General features: G+C 35.8%; 1 protein-coding gene across 1 annotated transcript in view; it reads right to left on the bottom strand.

The window, feature by feature from the left end:
- Window positions 1–3089: 3089 nt before the first annotated feature.
- PCSK1 (proprotein convertase subtilisin/kexin type 1) overlaps window positions 3090–25311 on the bottom strand; it is a 34534-nt gene continuing 12312 nt past the window's right edge. The window contains exons 5-14 of the mRNA XM_032214034.1: window positions 25149–25225; window positions 22625–22713; window positions 19197–19369; window positions 13080–13292; window positions 11751–11851; window positions 10127–10360; window positions 8966–9123; window positions 6420–6553; window positions 4156–4317; window positions 3090–3440 (exon numbers count right to left, since the gene is read on the bottom strand). Of these exons, the coding sequence (XP_032069925.1) occupies window positions 3090–3440; window positions 4156–4317; window positions 6420–6553; window positions 8966–9123; window positions 10127–10360; window positions 11751–11851; window positions 13080–13292; window positions 19197–19369; window positions 22625–22713; window positions 25149–25225 (1692 nt within the window). The remainder of the gene's footprint in view (window positions 3441–4155; window positions 4318–6419; window positions 6554–8965; window positions 9124–10126; window positions 10361–11750; window positions 11852–13079; window positions 13293–19196; window positions 19370–22624; window positions 22714–25148; window positions 25226–25311) is intronic.

Here is a 25311-nt window from a genome sequence, read left to right as displayed (position 1 = left end):
TAGCATTCTTAGGATTCAGTATAGGTTGGAAACATTCACATTAATAGAATTTGCACAAGATAATTTAGATTTCATTTAATTTTGGCTACAATATGGATACTGACTGTAAACAAAGAATAAAGTATAATTCGTGTCTATAAAGGAGCAGGACAACAATATACTACACTAACAACTGCTCTTATTGAATGACAATTTACACTATAATAATGCTACGGCTGTTCCCTCTGGACAGAAATTTGTAAAATTCACAGTTTAAGTTAGAAATGAGAATTCAAATCCTGACTGGGTCCACACATTGCATTAAGCTATGGAGTATTTTAACAACTTTTAGAACCACATAGCATAAAACCAAAAGAAAAAAGACATGTATGACTCCAGCCAAAGTGACATGTGCAACATATATTTCCTTTTTGACTATTTAATAAAGGAAGGACCCTATAATTTGTTGTGTGTTTCTCATAAAATCATAGGCTGGAAGGTATCAAGTCTTCTAGTCCAACCTCTGCTTACGGGAGGAAGTCTTATATTACACAAGACAAATGCATAAGCATAATGCACCAGGCATAAGCACACCAGCGTGCCTACTGTCCCTGTCCTATTGTCCCCATTTCCTGTGTTCACGTCCATGTTCATACTTATAACTGTTATCTCGTACATGTTTGACAAACTAAATAAAAATAAATAAAATGATTGTTTGACTTTGTTTGAAGACTTCCGGGATCAGAGGCAAGTTAACTATTCTCACAATCAGAATATTCCTCCTAATGTTAAGTTTAAATCTCTTTCTCTATAAAACTTCCATCCATTGCTTCTTGTCCTACCCTTTGTCATTGTGGAGAATAAAAGCACATCTTCTTCTTTCTGCTAGCCTTGTATGAGCACATCTTGAATTCTATTCCTGCTTTCTCTTTAGATGATTCTCTCTCTGAACTTTCTGCTACTCTTATTGCAAATACAGAATATTGGTGAAAAATACTAATGAAATTTATTCAGTGTAAAAACAATACCATGTTCACGTTAAGGGGGAAAAGGATAATTATGATTCTTATTATAATTCTGTTCCTTTAATAGAATTTATGAAATTCATAAAAAACTTCTTCCCAAAATATCAAAATGTTAAAAAAATCACCAAGATTGCCTTCCCTGCAAGAAATGGTTAGCAGCAGGTAAGAAGTGTGTCTGATTTAACCTGTTCTTGGCTGCTATCCTTTCCATGCTGATCATGCTGGACTATTTAGACCATGATCAGAATGGAAACTGATGTCTTTCCATGCAAGTGATGAAGAGATGATGTCCCCATTGCTCCATTTTTGTACTTGGAAGCTCATGACTAGTAAACTAAATGGAAAATAAGCTTTTCCCAAATGAGATGTTTTGCTCTGAGATCTTAAGCCATGTGTTGGCAAACTATGGACTGCATGAATCTTCCAGCCCATTTTTTGGAGCATCCAGAACCAATAAGACCAACTTGCTAAAATTCAAGAAGACTTGATTAATCTAAGGCATGGTGGCAACCTGTGTTCCGAGTCTAATGTTTGTGGGCCTAAATGTAATTATGAGGCAAAACCAGAGCATTTTGATAATATGATTGTTTTGATTTTAGTAACTGACTACATGTACTAAAAACATGCACTTTGGGAAAAAGGTATGATTTATATGTTGTTTTGAATCTTACTGATTTTTTTTTATCATACCTTTAGTTAAATGAGAAAGTAATTTTTCAGACATAGCTTTCAGCCCGTAATTTGCTTTCCACCCCTTTTTTCTTTCTTTCTCTATCTTGTAGCCTTTTTATGCCTATTTTTTCTTCATGATTTCTTTTCCATGGTTTTATCTATTTCAGTCTCTGACAGGCTTCACCCTAATCCTTATTCTCTATAAATGCTGCCACGTGTAATGTAACAGCCAAACCATTTTTTTTAAAAAGAATACTTTATTACTCTCTGGTCTTTAATTATTGACTTATCATATCAGTTTTGAACAGACATCAGTCTCTTAACTGGATGCTGGGAAAAGTGACATCAATGGGTGAAAAAAAATAGAATACCAATTATAATGCTAGTCAGTGTTTTGACATTTATATTTAGAATGTTCTTTCTTTTTTAAAAAATAATCCTTTCTCTCTTCTGAGAATTCTCTCTTGAACTGTATGAACCTGAGAGCCCAACAAAGGCTGATATTCATACAATTGAAGGAGAAAATCTGATGCTTTCCCATTAGGACTCAACTCTAGTTACCGCAGACTGCTTTTACTAGCAAACTCTTCTTGTGAGATAAACAAGAACAAACGTTCCTGTGAAATAAAGAAACTTTGATTTTTCCCAAATCTGTGCCTGGCTTGTCTAATGTAATAAGTTCTCCTGATGAAAAGAACAGAATGAAGAGGTGCCACGTTTGTTGAGATTTACCAAACAAAGGGAGCGGCAGGTATTTTTTTTAAAGGAAGCTATGAGGGAAAATAAAATAAAAACTGGATCTAAAGTAAATACATTTTAATGTTTGGGCTGAAAGAAATTGGCAGGGTATTATGAGGATACTGCCTTGTTTCTTTTGCAAGTCTTCCCCATGAATTCAATAGAGTTATAATCCTATGTATATTTTATCTGAGAGTAAGACCCATTGAAATCAATGGGATTTATTTAGTTGCAAGCATGATCAGAATAGTGTTCACTAAATCAGTAGGAAGACATATTTTGCCTTCCCCTTGAAATACTATTAATTGCACATTTAGCTTCGCCCCCTTTCAATCTCATCTGAGCTATCTTTTAAATGTATTATATACCTAAAGCATGGATGTAGCCTTCTAGCACTATGCTTTTTTGTGCCCAGGGACCCTAATAGAAAAACAGACAAGTCTCCTAGTATCTCCAAACAACTTTACATTTTGAGATAAATAAAAATGGAAATAAAATCTAAAATATTTGCAGTTTGTACAGAGGGATAATAAACAAAATTGTTGCAGTGAATTTATGCTATTTCCTAGAGATGTTGGTTTTACTCATTCCTGAAGCAGGCAAGTTTGAAATTAGGAGTGCATTGCAAATGTGAATATTTCCAACCTAGTGTTTCTGTGAAGGACTTTTTTTTTTTTAATTTTCCTCATTTAGAATATCAATCAAAGCTTGAAGTAGTCTGTCATCCCTGTGTTTATATGATTTTGAATTGTAAAAAAGGTCAACATAGTCACTATATAGAGACTCTTCTGAGTCTCTCAGCTGCGGGCCTTGGTTTAGTTTCTCGAGAGCTTGATAGAAATGTTCATATGGAATATCTGTGTTTTCATTTAGCATCTTCTTCGGCAAATGATTCCCAACCAGCTGACTACGGAATGCATTTTGGAGTAAACGGAGCATTGCATCAGAGGGAACCACATCTTGGTTCTGCTGTTTGCTTCCTCTCACTTTGTATTTGTCACTCAGGTTTTCTTGGGTGGTATGGTCCTGAAAGATAGATATGAGGGTACCAAACATCAGGAGCCATTGATTATTGTCAAAAGTAGATCATAATTGTTCTGCAAATGTTGTTTAGAGCTGGATGTCCTAAGAACAAAATTACAGAATTCTATTTCTGTGGTGCTAGACATGTGTAGTTAGTTATTCATGTTTGAGGCTCAGCTCACTTAAAATGCTCTAGAGACCTGTAGAGAAATATTGCAATGGCTTGGGGAATTAGCATACTTAGGAGGCTTATGTATTAATTCTACATGAATTAGAACATGTAGAATTAATACATAAACACACATTAATATAATGCAGAACATGCATTACTAACTAGTGACTAGACAAACAGCTAATAGGCAGGAGACTGAGGTAATAACAAATTTTCCAGTGTTGCTTCTCCAATTTTTTTCCAACTAGTGCTTATGCACAGTATATTGGCACCACACAAGGGATTTCTTGAACTATGATGCCTAGCTATTGTTTTTATGCTGGTCTTTCATGAATTTGTCTTTAAAATCCATCTAATCAAGTAGTCATCATCTCATCTAATGTTGGGAAATATCAAACTTCTAGTAAGGAAAAGCAATGTTGATTTAGATGGATTTTAAAGACAAATTCATGAAAGGCTAGTTTATATTAATTTAGAAGAAAAAATATTCTCACTTATTTCACATCTTATAAAGAAATTATAGATAGGAAAAAGCTAGATGGGTACCTCCAAAGAATCTATCATCTTTTCTACCCCTCTTCTGTCATTTTGGACAGTGTTGTATGATGTATAGATGCGAGGTTGCTTCATATGTTCAGGTCGTGTAGAAGTGCCATGCAGAATCAATTTCCAGTTCACAATCCTGCCTTCATTTTGTATTCTTGTAGACTGAGGAAAAATGTAATTGTCAATCTTTTTGTAGTCCATAGGTTTAAGAGATAAAAATACAAGAGTATTACAGATGCATATTTAATTTTAAACTATTTAAATTAGATGATGTCTATATACTTATATTGACTGCTCCTTTACATTCCTCTCTCCAAAATTAATAGAATATGTAAATGTTTCTTAAAATAGCTACAGATGTAGTTACTTCTACTGAATGTACAGAGATCAAACATAAATATTTAATTTAAAAGAGTAACAACAATTTGTAATAAAGGATGACTGGCAAACTTATTCATTTTGTACTATCACATTCACTTTCTGAATATATATGTAAATCAGAACACATTAATGCCTCCAAACATGCTATATTACCTAATGTGCAATATAGCTTACAGTTCAAAAATGCATATATTGAAAAAACACCTACTATATATTCTACGGTAAAGTATGTACAAAATGGATTATTTTCAAAGAACATATTAAAAATTGGATATAAAGTACATTTTGAGGACCATACAAATATTTATGAACAAATAAGCTAAATACAGGTTAGGTTTTTAAAAAATATGGAGCAAAATGAAATGAATAAATCATCTCATTGCTATATTGGAAACATCTCTATTCATTTCCATCTAAATTGAGTTATAGGTGATGAGCCATTGAGTAACATTCCTAAAGTATTTTAATTGTTATGCAACTCTCTATCTGAAGTTCACAATTCGCCCACTTGGCATTTCAGGAGACGAATGTGATTTAAAATAAAAATAAAAATCATAGCCATTGTATGTCTTAAATAGGCCCCAAAGTACCAGTTCACCTAAAAACTGTGCTAAAAATTTAAGGATAAATTCTATTCATTATAAGCAGAGAGTCTTAGCAAAAATTCTATTGGTTGGCAGTGATTAGTTAAGGCTCATTGGAGCAGGAATTGCTTTTTAGAGCAGCAAGATGTATGCATTCACAAATGTCACTTTCTCTATTTGCCAGTTTGCATTGAAATGCTATCCCTTTTTGCCTTTTAAGTCATCAGGTATTCTGTTTTTAAATAAGTGAATAAATATTTTTTCCTAATGATAATTTATTTATTCCATTATTCTAGATAATCACTAATACAAATGCTCCCATCTACCAGTGATAAACTAATTAGGTATTTTTCATTGTTGAGTTTTTGTTATCAATACATTCATTGGGACTCTTTTAAAATAATCAGTTTCTAACCTATTAAACCAAATTAAACACATGCTCAATAAAATAATAAAGCTAACCTCATAAGGAAAACATTTTGACTTCGTGTTTAATTTCTCAACAAAATATTTAAACTTATCTAAAATCATTAGCTACAAGAAATATATTTGCTAATTGACAAAAACTGATCTTTTCAGTATAAATTACCATTCAAAGAAACTCACTTCCTCCCTAGTATAAATGCCAGAATTGCTGAAAAATATAGTTGCAGTTTGCCTTATTCTAACTAATAGAATACTAATCCACAACTGCAGTTCTGTCCTCTTGAAGATCTCAGGCAGTATTAAAATAGTTGGGATTTTCAAAGCTCTAGTCCCTACCGTGGTATCAAGGAAAAGGTAAAAAAGAATTATGTTTAATCAGAAGAGGGAGCTGTCACATAATTTCAGTGTCTATAATTGTAAAACATATGATCATTTATTCATCATTTTATGCCTATTTCATCTTCTTTTATGCCTATTTCATCCACAGTTCTATATGTTGTTTTTTTTCCTTTTTGTGGGAAACTAGTCTTATAATTTAATGCCAAGAGAGTAGGAGAAATAGTTCCATTCTGAAGTCAGTAGAAACTTTTCACCTTGAAATAAAAGACTATATTTCAAAATAAAAGGAAGGATGGTTTTTCAACAAAAGCACCAATATTATTTGAGGAAAAAAAATACAAAAGTAGGAACATGATACATTTAACTTTCAGTAGTTGCACCCAGATGCACCTATCGACTGAAGCTGCAGGAAAAAAATAGTTTTCATTAACTTATTTCCTAACTATATTTAGTTGAGCAAATCAAGATTAGTAGTATTGTTTTGCTATATCTTACTTTAAGTTTGCATCCATATATTCAATTTTTCATACTCACCGTATCAATTATTTTTAAAATCCATGTTCCTGTTGGATCCTCGCCCCAGGTGTGAACTGACATAAAATCCCAGTCCTTAAAACCATAGGGTGATTTATCTCTTTGTCGTTCAGCCAGTAAGACTGTTTTTGTCCCTGTATAAAAGGAAAAAGTGACATTCCAGTATGGGATAATATAAAATTCAACTTCAGGCAAAAGATACACAACCAGAATTTCATCCTCTGTTCCTCAGAATCATCTTTGTGTCCTCACTGCTACCATCTTCATAATGCTCAGCACTCACCATGAACTAGACAGAAATATTTCTAGCTGACCAATAATACAACGCTGTCCAACAACAGCTACCTCTCTGTTCAGTTTAGGAAGCCTGAGAAAAAGGTGGCAAAGTATTGATTCTTGAGCTTAAGATGAGCCAGAAGTCAATCAACTCAGCTGCAGAAAAAGTACTAAAAACATAAGCACACAACAGCATGGGCTTGAACAGGGACTGAAAAGAGCCATAGATAAATCCCAGATAGATAATCTTGTGTACTTAATAATAAGGACATTTATATATCCCTTTATATTAAAGAAATTATGGGTGGGATCAGTTTCAAATTAATAGGAGTATCAAAACGTGAGTAGTGAGACTACTGTGTATAGGATTTTATGCATGTAGGTTTCCAAGGAAGTTGTATTATAAAATATATATTATATCTCTGAAAATCTATGAGCGTAGAGGATTAAGATAAAGCTTCTTCTTCAGATATCTATGCTTAATAAATATATTTTGAAAAAGCAGAGAAGTTGGCTTGATAACATATCTCATTGCTTCTTTCAACATATGGATTAAAGTTCATAAAACATAAAATGAGCTAGTATTTGTAGGTGTGGGATATGACATATCAAGCTGCCAAGATGTTCACTGTATGCCCAGATCAAGGGTAGGTTACAGCAGGCACTAGTGCCAGTCTGCTCATGGGCACGCTGCGCATGCGTGCATGTGCAGCACAATTAAAATTTTCTGCACATGTGCAGAACTGAAAAACAAGATGGCGGCACCTTAGGCGCTGCCTGGAGAACCAGGTTGAGGGCCTGGCAGGCCTGGGCAGGCCAGTTCCAGCAACCCAGGGCGCCAAACTACTACCAGTTCGGCTGAACCAGTCCAAACCGGTAGGAACCCACCACTGGTCCAGACAGAGGGAAATAAGAAGAGATTGCCAGGGGCACAATATATGTGAATGTTGGATCTTAACATTTGAATCAACTTTTAAGAAGTTATTTAGAATATGTATCTGGGAAATAAGTAGTGCCATATTTAGAAAAGATGAATGTCAGGGAATATACTGAACTGCCACAATTTTCAGGCAGGAGACAGTACCACCTTTCTCCTACTTGAAGACCCCACAAACAGAAACTTCTTTCAGTGTGCAAAATATTAATTCCTCTCTAATCATCAGCCTTCGTAATTTTGCTTCCTCAACTTGTCTGCAACTAGCAATCTATTTTCTTCAAAGCACTTCTGTTCAAAATTGTAAGATGTTAACCTAAATGAATACATAAGAAAGATGGTTTCACCAAAAATTAATCCTCTTTTTCTCCTGACACAAATAGAATTTCAGAAAGCTGTGAAGTTTGAGCAGAGGAGAAAAATTGCTCTGTTGATCATACGCCATTCTAACTTTAACAGAGAACAAAGCAAAAATGCCATAATATATAGTTTACAAAGTATGAAATTAAGAATGCTTAATTTCATTTTATTCTAATAAACTAAACAACAATGGCTGGCTGTGTAAGTCTGCGTTCAGAGTGCCTTCCATAAGAGAGATGCATAGGTTTGTCAGAACAACTTTATACTAACAGTATTGGCATTGGTATTTTAGGAGTGTACTGAATCAAACTGCATGGAGACCAATTTAATAGGATCAATAAAAATAAGTTAAATTATGGAATTTGCTGTCACCTAATAAAATAAGACCATCTGATTAGGCTTATAAAAAGATGAAACAAATTCCAGGGAAGAAGGATATCAATAGCCAATAATTTTCACTGTAGTACATTATTTCCAGAATAATAAAAAAACCCACAGTTCTAATGAACTACAGTGTATGAGAACTATCAGCCTCCTGTCTGATTTATTGAGCGCATTAGGCTGGGTGGATTCATTAATGCTGAATGGGTAATCTGAAACTTTAGAGAACCTGTAGAATTAGCTGAAGCTCTTTTCTGAAACGCTGCAGGGTTGCTTTAACTTTAAAACAGCAAAGATGCATAATTTGGCTAGATAATGCAATGAAGTGCATGATTTAGATAGCATCGGTTGCTACTTAACTGTTTCATGGTATCCAAAATGTTCTCGTGTGTGTGTGTGTGTGTGTGTGTGTGTGTGTGTGTGTGTGTATGCATATATAAAAATTTTCAGGATATCAATTCTTTATTTGCATTCTAATTTATTGGCAAGCATTCCATTGCTCAATGTATTCTTTATTTTTGTACCTGTTGAAATATTTTTTAAAAAATGCCACAATTACTACCTAGCACAGAAAGAGATAATCTTATAATCTTACCTGATGGGGAAGTCAGGGTCACATGAAGGTCACCCCTGCGGGAATATTCAATTGTTGCTTCAAACTGTACATGTTCCAAGGATTTAATGGCATTTTCTTGGCCTTCACAAGCTGTGGTAGGAATTTCAATGGTAACTTCACCACTAGATTTTAATAACCTGGCAACACAATTAGAAACTTAATTTACTTCATGAAGTTCTGATGCATTTTAAAAAATCCACAAAGGTTATTTATTGATTTATTTCTTCAAATATAAGAACTGTCTATCTCCCTCACTGAGGGACTCTGGGTGGTGCACAATGACACATTAAAGCATAAAAAACAGTAAAATTTTGGTTTTGTACAAAGTTTTGCTTTTAATTTTTTTTTTACAAAATTGTATTTTACTAGGAAATAAGTCCTTCAAAGCAATTTTAAATTCCCACATAGCTCTGGATTCAGGTTTATTGAGGAAAAATGCCAAGATAATTTACTGTTGCAGGGAAACACTGCTCAAAACAAATATAGAGGCTAATTGGGCTGTCATATTTTATATGCTGCTGTTGTTTCAGTAGATTGAATCTGGTTCAGAGTTGGTATTCAGCAGGTTCTGATCAGTTCTGGAGAACCGGTAGTGGAAATTTTGAGTAGTTTGGAGAACTGTTAAATACCACCTCTGACTGGCCCCACCCCCATCTATTCTCTGCCTCCCGAGTCCCAGCTGATGGGGAGGAAATGGGGATTTTGCAGTAATCTTCCCTTGGAGTGGGTAAGGAATGGAGGTTTTACAGTATTCTTGCCCTGCCATGCCCATCAAGCCATGTCCACCAAGCCATGCCACGCCTACCAAGCCACACCCACAGAATCAGTAGTAAAAAATGTTGAATCCCACCACTGATCTGGATCCTTTTGTATACAAAATGCCATTATCCCCATTCATTCCCTTTCCCACTCATCTTGTTTTTTTCCATGCAACTGTTGCTGTATCAGTATGGTTTAATAAAGATCTATAGGGCTTTTTACTGCACAACTATCTCGTAGAAGCACTGCCAGATGGAAGCAGTCGACTGGGGACAGTTGAAAAAAATATTATATGGGAAGGTCACAGGGAAGTCTCTATATGTTTCTGGATCAGAATTCATCTAAAAACGAAGCCAAAAATATCAAAGTGTCAGCTCTTACCTCGGCTGAAAGTCACTGTCCTTAACTATGCATTCTTTCTTTTCTGGCACTCCTTTCCAGCTTTTGGGATCAGCCAAATCTACCAGTGCTTTAGCATTGAGTAATCCAAATCCAAATCGGCTGTTCACCATCAGCCCAGCTCCGTTCTTCTTCCATCCTGGATTGTTGGCCAGTGGATCGAATTCAGATGTCCAGACTACCAAATGTTGCACATCCCTCCAGGTTAGATTAGGACTGTTACAAACAAAATTCTAGTCAATTTTGATCTTAAGGGATTGGAGTCTTGGCCCATAATCCAGTATTTTAATAGGCACGGAATACTTTTCAAACACACCAGTGAGTCAGTTAGAGCATAAGTGCTCAGTTAAGAAGCCCCAGGAATCAGCATCTCTATTGAATTTCCAACAGTATTTTGTTTTAATGTCATGAAAGATTCATACTAAAATGCAGAAAACTACTTAGAGATAAAGGAACTCTGTTCTTTGCTGGGAAAATAGATCAACTAATTGGGTTACCTTATTATACAATATTTATTATTCTATTTTATTTGAGTGGACCTTGGTGATGTCTGAGCTTGGTTGTTTTCATGCAGACATTTCATTATCTAAAATAGATAACAACTGATGAAATGCTACTGGCTTGGACTGGTTCGTCTGAACTGGTAGTAAAAAAATGCTACCAGTTCGGCCGAACCAGTAGCTCTCATTATCAGCTATGCGACAATCAGCACCAATTTGGGTAATGAAATGTCTGCAAGAAAACAAACAAGCTTAGAGAATAGTAAGGACACCTAACTTCAAACCGGAGTTACAAATATTCTCATTTATTGGTTTTATTGTATTTATCATTGTTATATTTGTTCTCTATTATCTATTCTTAGTGGTTTTTCTGATTCTTGTCTTCAAGCCCTCTTTGAAGGGAATTTTTGAAAAGTTTCAAAGAATGAAACTGCAGTACCATATTTTTGAAGTATAAGACGCATCTTTCCCCCCCACTAAAAGAGTGTCAAAATTTGGGTGCATCTTATACACTGAATGTAACCCCACCCTCCCACCGGCCCCTACCCTTTGGCCTCTGCCTCTCAGCAATTTACCTCCTTGCAGAAAATGGGGAAAATGGGGCTTGCAAAGGTGGCAAAAGACTATGGCAATCCCTGCAGCCTGAAACAGCTGATCATTGGGAGACCGTGCTGAAATACACAAACAGTGTATATCTTCTGTACTATTTGCTGTTGGCTGCAAGGAGGCAAATTGCTAGGAGGCAGAGGCAGATTTCCTCCCCTTGTTTTCCTCCCCAAAAGCTAGGTGTATCTTATACTTTGGAGTGCCTTTTAGTCAGAAAAATATGGTAGTTCCATAAGGACATTAAGAAAAATCAGAATAATCACAATATAGGATTAGACTAATCATTCTCTTTACAATTCATATCAATTTTATCTGTGGTCCTTCTGGTCTACATATCCAAGAAGAAAATTGTACTTTTAATTTCAAGGTCTGTTTGAAAATATTTTGTTATACAGCTGTAGATGTTTATGCTAGCAATATGGAACAGGACAGTTGCTTGAAATGTGAATTAAATCAAAGTTTCAAGCATTCCCAAGTAGGAAGATGTTTAAGAAACTTACTTTGCTTCTAGGGCTAGAGCAAAAATCCCTGCAGCTAAAGGAGCAGATGCAGAGGTCCCCGTGTGAGTGGCTGTGCATTCATTGTGTAGGTCTGCACTTATCTGAAGGATATAAACCATCATGTAAAGGTTAATTGTAGCCATGCACAAAAGCATACTTCTCCATGATTGCCTTGGAACAAGTTGTTATCTTCCAGATGTTGAAAACCCTCCCCATCTATTTCGCCTACAATTTTTTTAATTGAAATAGCTCATTTTGGATGAACATAATGCTACATGAAAGGCACTCATCTTATTGTGAAATCCTAGTAAGATAAAAATAAGTGTTTCAGAATTACTGTTGAATCATACAATGGATCACTGTAAAATGATTGCCAGATTTAAAAAAATCACACAGGAGTTAATGGCAGATACTTTTCTTTTCTTTCTTCTCAGTCTAGCAATGCACAGCACTTGTAATTTGGAAAATAAAACAAATGGTTTATTAGAAAATAAAGTGCTCTGCTTGGAAAAAGTGCCTCACATTACTGCCTGCAAAATTCCAATATTTTGGAAGTACAGTATTGAAATGTGTGCATGTGAAGGTACAGTAGTAGGATCTATAGACCTTAGATGAAACATTTTGGAATTTTTGATCAATTATTATCCTTTCTTCTCTCCTTTCTTCTCTCTTTCTCAATAAAACACTGGAATTTACTTTCATTTTCCACAGATCTTGATTCAGTGACAACCCAAGAGATCGGATGGAAGGGAGACAACCAAGAGATCAATAGTATGGTTACTTCCCATATATCATTATCTCCTCTGACCTTTCACGAATCCAGGCAATTGTTTTGCATTTCCCAAAGGTACCTCCCAAACTTCCTAATTTTCATTCTTGGCACTGAAAGCAAATTCAACCCAAGTTTTCTCCAGAGAGAGACAGTCCTTTGCATATTAACTTTGCCTTTATATAGAAGTTGCCTTATTTTTGGAGGCAAGAAATAGGGAGTCCCATTTGAACAAAAGATGATTATGTATTATTTCAGCAATATGTTTATGGTGTGCTTTTGATGACAAATCTTTATACACTCAATTTATTTTTTTTAAATTCCTGCAGTTCTCCTCCCAAAATACCTCCCAATATCACCAGTCATGACCCAAATTTTTTAGCAGCTTACTTAAAAAATAAAGTTTAATCCTGAATAAAAATGCCCACTATACCTGAATTATGATTGCTAGAGCATTAAGACTAGTTCCCATGATTTTACCATCCCTGCTCTACAAATTGCTTTGTGGCTGCCCCCCCCCCCCCCCGCAATGTTGGTTAAATCTGGTAAAAACAACTTACAATTTTCTGGTCAGAATAGTCCCCACTGCTGTATGCTGTGGCCAGTGTTGAGGAACACTTCTCTGCATACCAAGGAGAATGGCCTTGTTGAGAAGCACTGCTGATGGAGATTGTGTAGATGCTGTCTGTGTAACCATCACAGTCACAATTATCTCCTTGGCGGCCACCGTTCCCTGAGGCCCAGACAAAAAGGGAACCTTTCCCTTTTCTTCCCTAAGGGAAATGAAAGAAAAGAGGTGACTATTGTGAGTAAAAATATGTGCACTTTCCCCCAGATGTAATTTTCATGCTCATTTTGTGAGTAAGCCTAAACATGAGAATCAGAGAAAGGATTCCCCCTTATTTTGTTGGAACAAGAATGCAGTTAATATGTTAGTTTGACAGATCCATATATTTAATTGGTTTAAAGGTAAGCAGTAGATCTACATATCATATAATTTTTTTTGAATGATCTGAAGGGAATGGTCAGCCATAGAACAAAGTAAGCAAGGACATTTTCCCTGCACGAATAAAAGCTTAATTTATCTTAAGAGATAAAGATAAGATCTAATGATAAAAATAAGATAATGGACTGGAATGTTTGAAGGGCTAACATCTCAGTCAGAAAGTTGAGGTTACAAAGCGAATGAGGACGCTATAAGGAGCTCACACAGAGTATGGCATGAAAACTATAATCAGTGGACAGAAAACAACAAAATGAGTCTTTCTCAGGTCTTTGGCTGTTCTCATGGTTCAGTCTCAGAGAGTTGTTGCTGGATAGACAATACATTTTAATAGGCAAAGCAGGACCATTATAATCTAATGGTGCAAAAGTCCACAAGAGATAGATAGAATTTCTCACTTCAGTAAAATGTTGGCCAGTCTCTAAGCTGGTAAAGATAAAAATAGACATTGCACACTCCAAAATGTAGAAGGAACTATTTTCAGGAACTTCTTGTGGGGTTCAGGCTAATTCATACCTCCCCCCCCCCAAAAAAAAATTAAGAATGGTCTACTTCATATGTCCAAATACCTTTTTCTAAGTGAAGGTTCAGGGTTCACTGCTTGGGGTAAAACTCACTGCATTGATAAAAGTTTGTTTTTGTTTGAGATTCCCCCTTTCTAATAGTTGACAGCAAATATTATTATGGGGAGAATAATTTATGATCCATGAAGACATACATTGTTTGCAATAAGCCAATCATTTTTCACTCTTTAAAATGCAATACTTTAGAAGTTAAAGTGCTGTTATTTTCCTAGCAACATGCTGATATCTAGACAATCTTTGAAACATAACTATATTCCCTAAGGAATCGGAGGAATTATGGAACTAATAAACAATAGCTGCACATTTGCTGCATTACAAATTAATATTCTGGGAAATACTAATATATATTTCATATGGTGCATCTATTCCATCACAATACAATTATTTAATAAAGCACTGAATAATTAAATGGAGTGTTCATTATTTGCTGATAATTTATTTTAAAAGGATTATTCCTAGTCTTAATGTATAGACCTCAGATATTCACAACTCTGCCCAAGTCCAGCTCAAGCTTTGACTACAGTACTTATTTAATTTATGGCCATTTGCTGCATTGAATATAAAATATATTAACCAATGATCTGCCAACCAAAAAAATGAAAAGAAAAGAAAGCAATATTGCTCAGAGAGAAGACAAATGATTCTAGCACATCTTTGTATTGCAACAGAAATGGTGATAATGCATTATCTATGTCAAGATCCTCACTCCCCAAGCCGCAGCCCACTATCGGGCTGTGGTCTATTCACAACTGGCCACATGACCTGCCGGCCGGTGCACACATGCACATATGCAGCTTGATTTGTGAAACAGCAGGCCAACAGGTGTACACATGCATGCACAGTTAAACTTGCACAAGTTCTCCCCCCCTCTATATGTGCTGTCAAACCACAAAGGTTGGGGACTGCTGATCTATGTGACTAGCAAGAGTCAATACATGTGCACCAGCATTTTAAAGCTTCAGTGCATGTCCATTTCATAGACTGAAGTAGTAAAGCCTTTAGCTCTATATTTTCCTGTTGTTTCATAATTCTTGATTCACCAGTATCTACTTCCCTGCATCTACATGGAGGCAAGTACACAATGGGGTACCCCAGGCTCTGTCTTAGGCCCAGTACTCTTCAATATCTTCATCAATGATTTAGATGAGGGGGTAGAAGGGGAACTCATCAAATTTTCAGATGACAACAACCTGGCAGGAATACCCAACACTCTAGAAGATAGGCTCAAGATACAGAAGGATCTTGGCAGACTTGAACACTGGGCCCTATCTAATAAAATGAAATTCAATGGTGAAATGGTTAGGCGGTCCCTGGCTCAATAGTATTAGCTGTGAGACGGATCTTGGAGTCCTAGTGGATAATCCACTTAAATACAAGCCAGAAGTGTGATACAGCTGCTAAAGAAAGCCAGTGCAGTCCTAGGCTACATTAACAGAGGGATAGAATAAAGATCATGTAAAGTGTTAGTACCACTTTATAATGCCTTGGTAAGACCACACATAGAATATTGCATCCAGTTTTGGTCGTTACAGTATAAAAGACACTCCAGAAAAATGATTTGGGAACTGAAGGCTAAAACATGAAGAACAATTACAGGAATGGGTATTCCTAGTCTAATGAAAAGACGAACTCAAAGTGAAATTATAGTAATGTTCCAATATCTAAGAGGCTACCCCAAAGAAGAGGAGGTCAACCTATTCTCCAAAGCACCTGAAGACAAGAAGCAATAGATGGAAACTAAGAAGAGAACCAACCTAGAACAAATGAGAAATTTCCTGACATTTAGACCAATTAATCAGTAGGACAACTTGCCTTCAGAAATTGTGGGTGCTGCAACACTGATGATTTTTAAGAAGAGATTGGACAACCATTTGTCTAAAATGATATAAGGTTTCCTGCATGAACAGAGGGTTGGACTAGAAGACCTCCAAGGTCCCTTCCAACTCTGTTATTCTGTTAACATCAGAAATTAATTGTTCCTGCTCATCACTAGCTGCCTTTCTGAATGATGAGCTATAAACAAAATCACACACACATGCGCGCGCACACACACACACACCATGCAAGAATATGCAAAAAGAAAAGGCCATCTAAAAATTAAAAAAAATACTGTGAAGCTGGAGCTGGGAGACTAGTAACATTTCAGAGAAATTTCTCTAAAAATCTTTAAAAAAAGATTAATGAAAGTATATTCACTTTAAGAGTGTCTCATTTATTAAAATACTTGGGTGAATTTTTAAAGAGATAGCTCATAGACTATAACAAGGATAGCAGTGGTAATAAAATAACCCTTTTCTTAAATTGTTCATGTAGAAAATGTTAATAACTCTCATTAGGAAAATATGCCTCCTTATTTGCCTTACTTTGGACAATGTATATTCTCTATCAAATGTAGATATGCTGGGAGGAAAGCAAGTATGAAGAATTGTGCTCTGTATAGTCTGTGTATCGTTTACGCTGACCTTCAGACTTCCTCTCAAACCCCTCTCTTGACTTCATAGGGAAAATTCAAAATCCAGAAATGAATCAGGACAGCTGTGTCTGCAGTGATGGCGCAAGAGGCTCAAAATGATGAAGAACCCATTGTATTGTCACAGTGCAAGACTTTCCATTTCATATGTGTATCATGATGTTACCAGGGAGTATAAAAAGGGTAGAGTTTATGGCATGCTGGTGCATCATTTTGATGTCCCATAGTATTCCTCATCTGTATGAAGGATTTTTTTTTTTAAAAAAAAGCTTCTGTGTACTGAATGCATCTTCAAAAATTATGGATGAACAGGTTGAGAAAAAGAGAAAGTAGGAGAATTATTTTCTCCAAAGACTAAAAAGGAAATAAAAAAGAGAGAAGGGGAAACCAGTGAAGGAAAGAAAGAAGAGAATGACAGCAAAGGAGAAATAAGAGGCAGTAGAAAGAAAAAAGGGTGATGCAAGAAAAAAGGCTAAGTTAAACCCAAAGTCCAAGTAAAATATACAATTGCTGGGTTTTAACATGCTATAAGTAAAGGTAAAGTTTCCCCCTGTCCAATCGTGTCCAACTTTAGATGGCGTATCCATCTCCGTTTCTTAGCCAAGGTAGCCATCATTATCCAAAGACTTTAATGATTATGTGCAGTGGTGGGATTCAGCCAGTTTACATCTATTCATGAGAACCGGTTGTTAACTTTCTAAGCAGTTCAGAGAACCGGTTGTTGGAAGAAATCTCATTTTTGTTTTTTCCCACTTTACAGGGCTAATCCTGTAAGGGTGGCAGGAAGGAAACATTCTGGTGTTGTTTCTAGCCTAATCTTTATTGCCCTGCTTAGAGAAACTGCCTCTCCAGTTAACCCTTATTACATTGTAACAGCTAAGGCAAAGAGCTAAGGCGAAGCAACATCGACGTGATATTGAATTGGCCATGCCCACCCATTCATATGACCACTGAGCCATGCCTACCCTGCTGGTCATTAGGGCAGAGAACTGGTTGTTAAATTATTTGAATCCCACCACTGATTATGTGGCCAGCATGACTATACTCCGAAGCATATGGAATGCTTTTACCTTCCCACCAAAGCAGTATCTATTTATCTACTCGCATTTGCATCTTTTCAAACAACTAAGTGGTCAGGAGCTGGGGCAAGTAATGGGAGCTCACCCTATAGTAGAGTACTTGGGTCTTGAATCCAGACTGTCAGCTTTCCAGCTGACACGCTCAGCATTTTAACCACTAAGCCACCGCTCCCTCATTTTAATGCTATGCTTAAACAAATTAAAAACATAGGGTTAATTTGATGGTTAATTTGATGGTCATGATAGTTTTGTTCATGCATTTTGTTAAACAATATCAGGATTCCCTGTAATAGCAGAATTGAACCACAACCACAATACATTATAATAGCCTTGGAAAGCAGATTTTCTGAACCCATGGCCTTCATCCATTAATTCTGTGCTGCAAAAATGCACAGTTAGACAGTCATCAGTTTGGACTGGATACTTCCCCTCTTGAAAAGCATTGATTTTAAAGTAAAGTCCACAATCTACCTCAAACAACTCTATATCTTGCCTGTCGCATTTCTCAAGCCAAAAAACTAAATAAATAAAATACTATTTTGGAGAAGCAGCAAATGGCCAGTGACTTCTTCAGGAAGCATTATTATGGTGGCAGCTGGCAAGTGCTATTTGTTCTTTGCACTAAAATTATTTTTTAAACTTAATTTAATTTCTTAAAAAATGGGATTGTATTGCAGGGGATTGCCAAAAGCAAAAAACGGATGCCTTTCTCAGTATTGACCTTAAAATAAAATCCCAAATTAGTGATGCAATTGTTAGAATTCAATTTTTCTCCAATTTGATTTTCTTCCATTGTGTTGTACCAACAACTCTCAAGGATGAGAAGGTTAGAAATAATATGTTCAAGTTGTATAAGTTGTTCTAATAACTAGATAATTAATAAAAGCAATTAACTTGATTGTTTTATATCTTCACTTTAAGTAAAATTGTGAAATAGGAACTTGAGCTGAGTCAAGTATTGGATGCATCTGTCAGCAAGTCCACTTCCTATCAGAGTATCAGACCCAAACATTGGTCTGTCTAATTGGTGAAAGAACAGTTAATGAAAGAATATCTTGAAAAATGGAGTAAGCCAAATTACAGAAAAAAACAAGGCAGATCTCTCTATTGATACAAGAGGCTTAGTAAGTGGGTTTAAATGTTATCTTAGTTTTTAGAATTAAAAAGCATAAAAAATTGCTTCATAAACATCATCTACGTACATCCTTAACTGGACCTAAATTACCAACAAGAAGGCTATTTTTCTCAAGTATTCACATCATTTTGATTATAACTAATTGAGCAATGCACTCTGTTATAAAACAATGTATAAAATTTTGATGCCATACTAGATAATGCAATATTCAGAAAGTAGGCAATTTCTATTAATATTTTATAGGCCCTCTTTGTATAAAATCTCATTAATATTCAAAGGAAAACAAGTAGAAAAAAACAGCAAAGAAAAAATAAAAACAAGAAGGTGTGAGAGAGTGATGATAGGAAACAACCCATTTTCTGGCATGTACTAACTGCTTTTTCGCTTTGTGTTAAGACTGTCTTACCTTTTTAATTCCATATTCAAAAGCCTTTTGGGCCAGTCTGCCAGGTCCCTCCACAGTTTTCCCATCATCATTCGGACCCCAACTGGCACTGTAAATATCCACATGATCAGGATTGAACCCAATTGAGCTAGCTTCAATGGCATCTGTGACTATGCCATCCAGCATTCTGATCCCTTTTATGAGAGAGAGGGGGGGAGGGGAGAGAGAGGGGGGTTGGAGAGAGAATCTCAATTACCCATTATTTTTGTTCTCTTTCAGTGGCCAGTACAAAACAGTGCTTGTGACCATGTCAAAATGGAAACATTTTGCCCACTTTTCTAAACTGCAAGAACCTAAGAACAGAGGACTGGATTGGATATAGGTGATTCAATATATACAGTGAATATAAAAAGCCAGGTTTTTGAGTGGTAAAAAAAATCAGACCAAGATAACTCACATCCGATTCCCCCGCCCACCTTGAATAAAACATACAAGGTGTACAATTCACTTGAAAAACAAACTCAAATCTTTTAGGGAAAAATATAGCAAGAATAATGTGGCTGCATAAGTATGAAAACCCTCTTATAAGTAGGGATGTGGCTGTGTTCAGAATTAATCGCATTCAGACTGATGTTAACTAGTAGTCAGTGCACACCTGCCATCAATTAAAGCGACTCTGATCAAGCCCATATAAAGTTCAGCTGTTTTAGTAGTACGTTTCAGACATTTACTCAGATGTCTCTTACAACAAAAGCCATGGTCTACAAAGAGCCCAGTGATGGGATTCTACCAGTTGGGACTGGTTCAGACGAACCTGTAGCTCTGAAGATCAATAAGTGGGCAGGCCCATCCACCCGGCCCTGCGCTTTACCTACCTTTATCTTCTCAGCAGAGTAGATTGCCACACCTCAGCGTTTTCCTTCCCAAGTAGCAATCCAAAATGTAAGTATTCTGTAAATTGGGCACACACGCAAAGCGCGCACTCAGCGAACCAGTTGTTAAACCGGTAGGAACCCACCCCTGAAAGAGCCTATAGAGCAGGTGGGTCAATCTCACGGTCTAGGGGGCAGATGCATCACTTGCTGGCCACATCCATGCCCCGATTAGCAAAAGGGAAAAAAGTCACGATACATCACGTGACACAAGTTTGAACACCCCTGCTATGAAGGATCAAAAGGATCTATTGTTGATATGAGTCAGGAGAAAATTCCCCTCCCCCCAAAGCATTGACTATAGTATGGAACACAATAAAGACAATCACTGGAGAAAATATGGCATGACAGTGACATTACCAAGAACTGGATGTCCCTCCAAAGTTTACAAAAAAACTACTTTGCAAAGAGGCCTACAGCAACATTAAAGGAGCTGCAAGTATTTCTAGGAAGTACTGATTGTGTGCTGCATATGACAACAATTTTCTATGTTCATCAAATGTCTGGGTTACAGGATACAGAGACAAGATGAAAGCTTTTTCTTACAAAGAAAAATATCCGAGCCCTGCTACGTTCACAAAAACCTACATGAAATCTGACAAAAACATGTGGGAAAAATGTGATACACTCTGATGAGCCCAAGGTTGAAGGTTTTGGCCGTAATTCCACAAAATGTTTGGTGCAAAAACAGCACTGCATCACCAAAAGAACACCAAAGCCACAGTGAAACACAATGGTTACAGAATTATGCTTTGTGGTTCTTTTCTTCAGCTGGAACAGAGGCTTTAGTCAAGGTGAAGGAAATTATGAACAGTTCCAAATATCAGTTAATTTTGGCACAAGACCTTCAGACCTCTGCTAAAATGTTGAAGAGAAATTTCACATTTCAATGCAACAACAACTCATAGCACCTCCAATTTTTTTAAAAAAATGGCTTCACCAGAAGAAGATCAAAGTTTTGGACCTGAACCCAATTGAGAATCTCTGGGGTGACCCGAAGAGGGCTAGGCACAAGAGATGCCCTCTCAATCTGACAGATTTGGAGTCCTTTTGCAAGGAAGAATGGGCCATGATGATAGGCTCCTCCCTAAAAGACTGAATGCTGTCATGAAATCAAAAGGTGCTTCAACAAGGTATTAGTTTAAAAGTGGGCATCTTTATGCAATCACGTTATTGTAAGTTTTAATTTTTATTTTTCTCCTTAAAAGATTTCAGACTGTTCTTTAATTGATTTGTGAAGTTTATGTTATATAAATTCTGTAGTGATTTATCTTGGTCTGATTTTTCTACATCTCAGAAATCTGGCATTTTAAAAAAGTTGTATAGACTTTTTACATCCACTCTAGCAGATTCTTTTTGACTCTGGTTGGAGGTGCAGTTGTTTCAAAAAAAAGGTGAATTAGGAAAACAAAATCAGATTTCAAAATAAGATATTTGATCACTTTATACCAGCAAAGAGACCAGAAGGATGGTAGTAGGTAGTAGAGGAAAAGTCAGTGTGGCACCCAGCATATTTTTCTATAGTATCCTATGGTTGGTTTCCATTTTCTGGTTATTTTTACAAAGATCAGGTGCCTCCCCGCATCTCCACCACACAATGCTAAACTTCATCCCTGCTTCTGTTAATCACCAAAAGATCTGTGTACATCTTTAATATGAAATATATTAATATGAAAGACCTTATCTTTGCCAAAAGACTATTTAATGATGGAACTGTCCGTAAATTTGACTGATGAGAAAATGGCCTTCACTTTAAAGCAGTGGATCTTGGCAAAGTTAAGATATGTGGACTTCAACTTCCAGCATACTAGCTGAGAAGTTCTGCATATTGGTCCATACTTAATATTTTTAAGATTGAAAAACACAGTTTAGAGGTTTTATTTTTCGTGTATGATGAAGTATATATCATTTATTTATTTGAAAAACAAAATAAAAACAGTACAATGAGGGGATTACATATAGAGCTTTTAAAAATCCATACTATCATAAATTAACTAATGGATACATGCATACAAGCATACATAAATACTTTTGTTGAGTTGGTTGTTTTTCTGACTTTCCTCTATTTCTTAAGAAACCCTCTTCCTCTCCAAATTAATAGTATATTAGTAACTCACATTTAGAATTTAGAAAACTAGAAGCTTTTCTTGCATAGTTGAGGCCATGGCATGCTTGGTCAACATGCATTGATAAAAATAATAAATAATTGAATTTCAGTCCACATTTGTAGGCCATATGAATATGTATATAGTAGCAATCTAATCAGCCACTGATGCTTAGGGATTATGGTACTTAATGAAACTATTATTTTCAGGGTTTTGTTGAAATTCATTAGATGGCAGCAATGAATAACCCTTTCAGTCTTTTGTATGCATAATAGAAACAGAAAGCTTCTGTCCCTGCTATTCAGTTTAATATTCCTTTGTTCAGTACCTCTCCACTAGCATTTCGAACATCTCTGGGTACTTCAGCAAAGAAACAGACTACTAAAATATAATTATGGTTAATATTTCTTACCTCCAACTTTGGAATTGTATGCCACTCCAACTCCACATTTTAGATTGTTTGCTTGCATGGCAATCTCTCCTGCACACCGTGTCCCATGTCTGCAACAAAATCAGCTTTAGAGGGGTCATCTTCAAATATTATTATGTAATTATTATTCATTTGAGTATATGAAATTTATATGGAGCTAAAAGAAACTAAATTACATAGCCCTGTTTTGCACAACATGATCAACAAAATCATAGGAGAAGATTAGAGGGTTATATGAATACCACAATGTAGTTTATTAAGTTAATGTGCCCATCTCTACTTAATTAACCTTCCCGACAAATATGTATCCTTAGGTGTGGGAGGGAATAATTTTATCACAAAATAGATTTTAGTTTGTTTGAGGCTAAACTAGGCATTGTTTCCCCCAATCAACCTTGTAATTCCTATTGAAGAATTAACCAGTTTTGAAACAGACAATCATCATAATGATTTCATAATGATTTCATTATAATTTCCATCATAATGAGATTTCTCTAGGAAAATGTTCTCTGTTTTCTTTTTACTCATCTGCTGCAACTTCATTGCTGGTGGTTAAAAAAAGGGGGCAAACAAGGTTGGTGAGATGAGGCTACACTGATTCTCTCTGTACCACTGTGAATTATTCTTTGATTCCCACCCACCCCACCCCTTAAACACTATCACTGATACCAATGATACCCTTCTGGTCTCTGACTCAGTGGTTGCACTGACTAAAAAATAAGCATGTGTCAGAGTTCATTTTGTTGCATTGACTGAAAAAATGGTTAATGCACAACCAATCCAGTCATCTTGGATCTACTGTCTACTGTTCTACTGTCCTGCAAAGTTGGCAAGTTGGGGGATAAGCCAGTAAGCTACCCTAATTATGAAATAATCATGAATAATTATAGAACACAGAACAACTTTAGTCAAACTAATGTCATTCTGATGTGCTGGATCTATAAGAACTCTTCAGTGAGCACACTGTTTCCCCCACACATTTTGATGATTTTGTAAATTAATTCAAATAATAAATTCAATGTTTAAGAGACCAAGGAAAATTTATAGCTTTAATGAATATCAGATATCAAGTTATCTATTAAGGAGATGATTAGATTTAAGTTTGTCCTTTTTATTTCCCGAGAGTAAACAGCATAATATTTCCTATTCCACCATTCAGAAAATCTTCACTTTCATATAATCCACTGTGAAAAGCTGCTTTAATTAATAGCACACTTGCTGTACACTGAAGCTGTTGAATGCTGCCAGTTTGAATTTCATTTATATATCAAAAGTAGTTGTTATGGAGAAATGGTAGATTTGAGATAATTTAAATCAGTGGATAATGGTCAATTATTGCCAATAACTGCTCCAGCTGAGTGATACATTTTACCAAACCAGGAAATATTCATCTTTTGAAAATCTTTCACTGTCACAATATTTTTTTTTCTGTTACAATAGAATCCACATAAGGAACAATATTTGCCTTAAATAGATATTGGTGAACTTTAATGCATTATAACAAAAATGGCATCTTATCCTAATTGTCTTGGGAAGTATTGCATGTTTATGATCCCACACTTGAAGTGAACTGGGTGGCCTGATCCTCTGCTTCTCAAACCAACACAGACCATATTGATGCAGTCATCCACTAAAAACTAAATCCTCATTTTATTTAGGTTGCTTACTCCCAGCTAAATGTTCATTTGTCTTACACATTGTATTTCAGGAGTGTCCATGATGGAGGTGATCAAAACAGACAGTAAGACAACCTGATAACACAATTGAAACCCATCCATTTTTAACATATGCAATTACCTTCGGGAGTTGTTGGGATTGTGGTATCAGTTGGAAATGGGAGTGTGTTTGTGTGTGTGTATGTGTGCGTGTGTGTACAGTTGGTTTATCATATTTTTTCATCTAAACCATAACCAATCCAATATCTGAAAAAAAAAACCTGGCTGGTTCAAATTAATCATCTATATCATGAAGTGCCATACACTTTAATAATAGAATCTCAAAATTTAGGCTTGTGTGTTGATTGCATAAATGACACTTGAAAATTAATTTGCCATTCTCTGAAAGTACCTACTCAGCACCAAGACTACTAGGCAACAAGTAATAGATATTTTCACAAATCACATCTATATCAGGACAAAACTAGACAAAACAAAAGATCTTGTCCCACTGTGGTGAGAGTATGGAAAACCAATATGGATATCTATCACTCTTGGTCAAGCAAATAGAAATATGTTAGAGTGCAATCCTGAGCAAGGGGAAATCATAAAAAGAAAGAATCCCTGTCCCATCAGTATATAAATGTGATATTGTCTGGGTTCTGAGCAAAGGATGACAATAACAACTTTGTGGTATTGAATTAGCTTGATTTGTTACTGCTCCTAAAGTTTAGTCCAAATAGATAATATAAAGTGACAGTGAATATCATTAAAATTATGATATTCAATCCAATAATTCCAGAAACAACTGCAATATATATCAGAGTGTATTAAAGTAGGTAGTTACTCACTTATTTTCATTAGTAGGATCATATCTGGGAAATGGATCATGATCATTGTCATTGAAATCATAACTTGCATCAGGATCCTAAATGTTAATCAAGAAAATAGATGTAATTACTCTAAATCAATTGGTGAAGCAAACCAAAATGGAAACTTATCTAGTCCCTCTTT

The sequence above is a fragment of the Thamnophis elegans genome, chromosome 3 (assembly GCF_009769535.1).
Source record: "Thamnophis elegans isolate rThaEle1 chromosome 3, rThaEle1.pri, whole genome shotgun sequence".
NCBI classification, from domain to species: Eukaryota; Metazoa; Chordata; class Lepidosauria; order Squamata; family Colubridae; genus Thamnophis; species Thamnophis elegans.
This window is presented reverse-complemented; position numbering and strand designations above follow the sequence as displayed.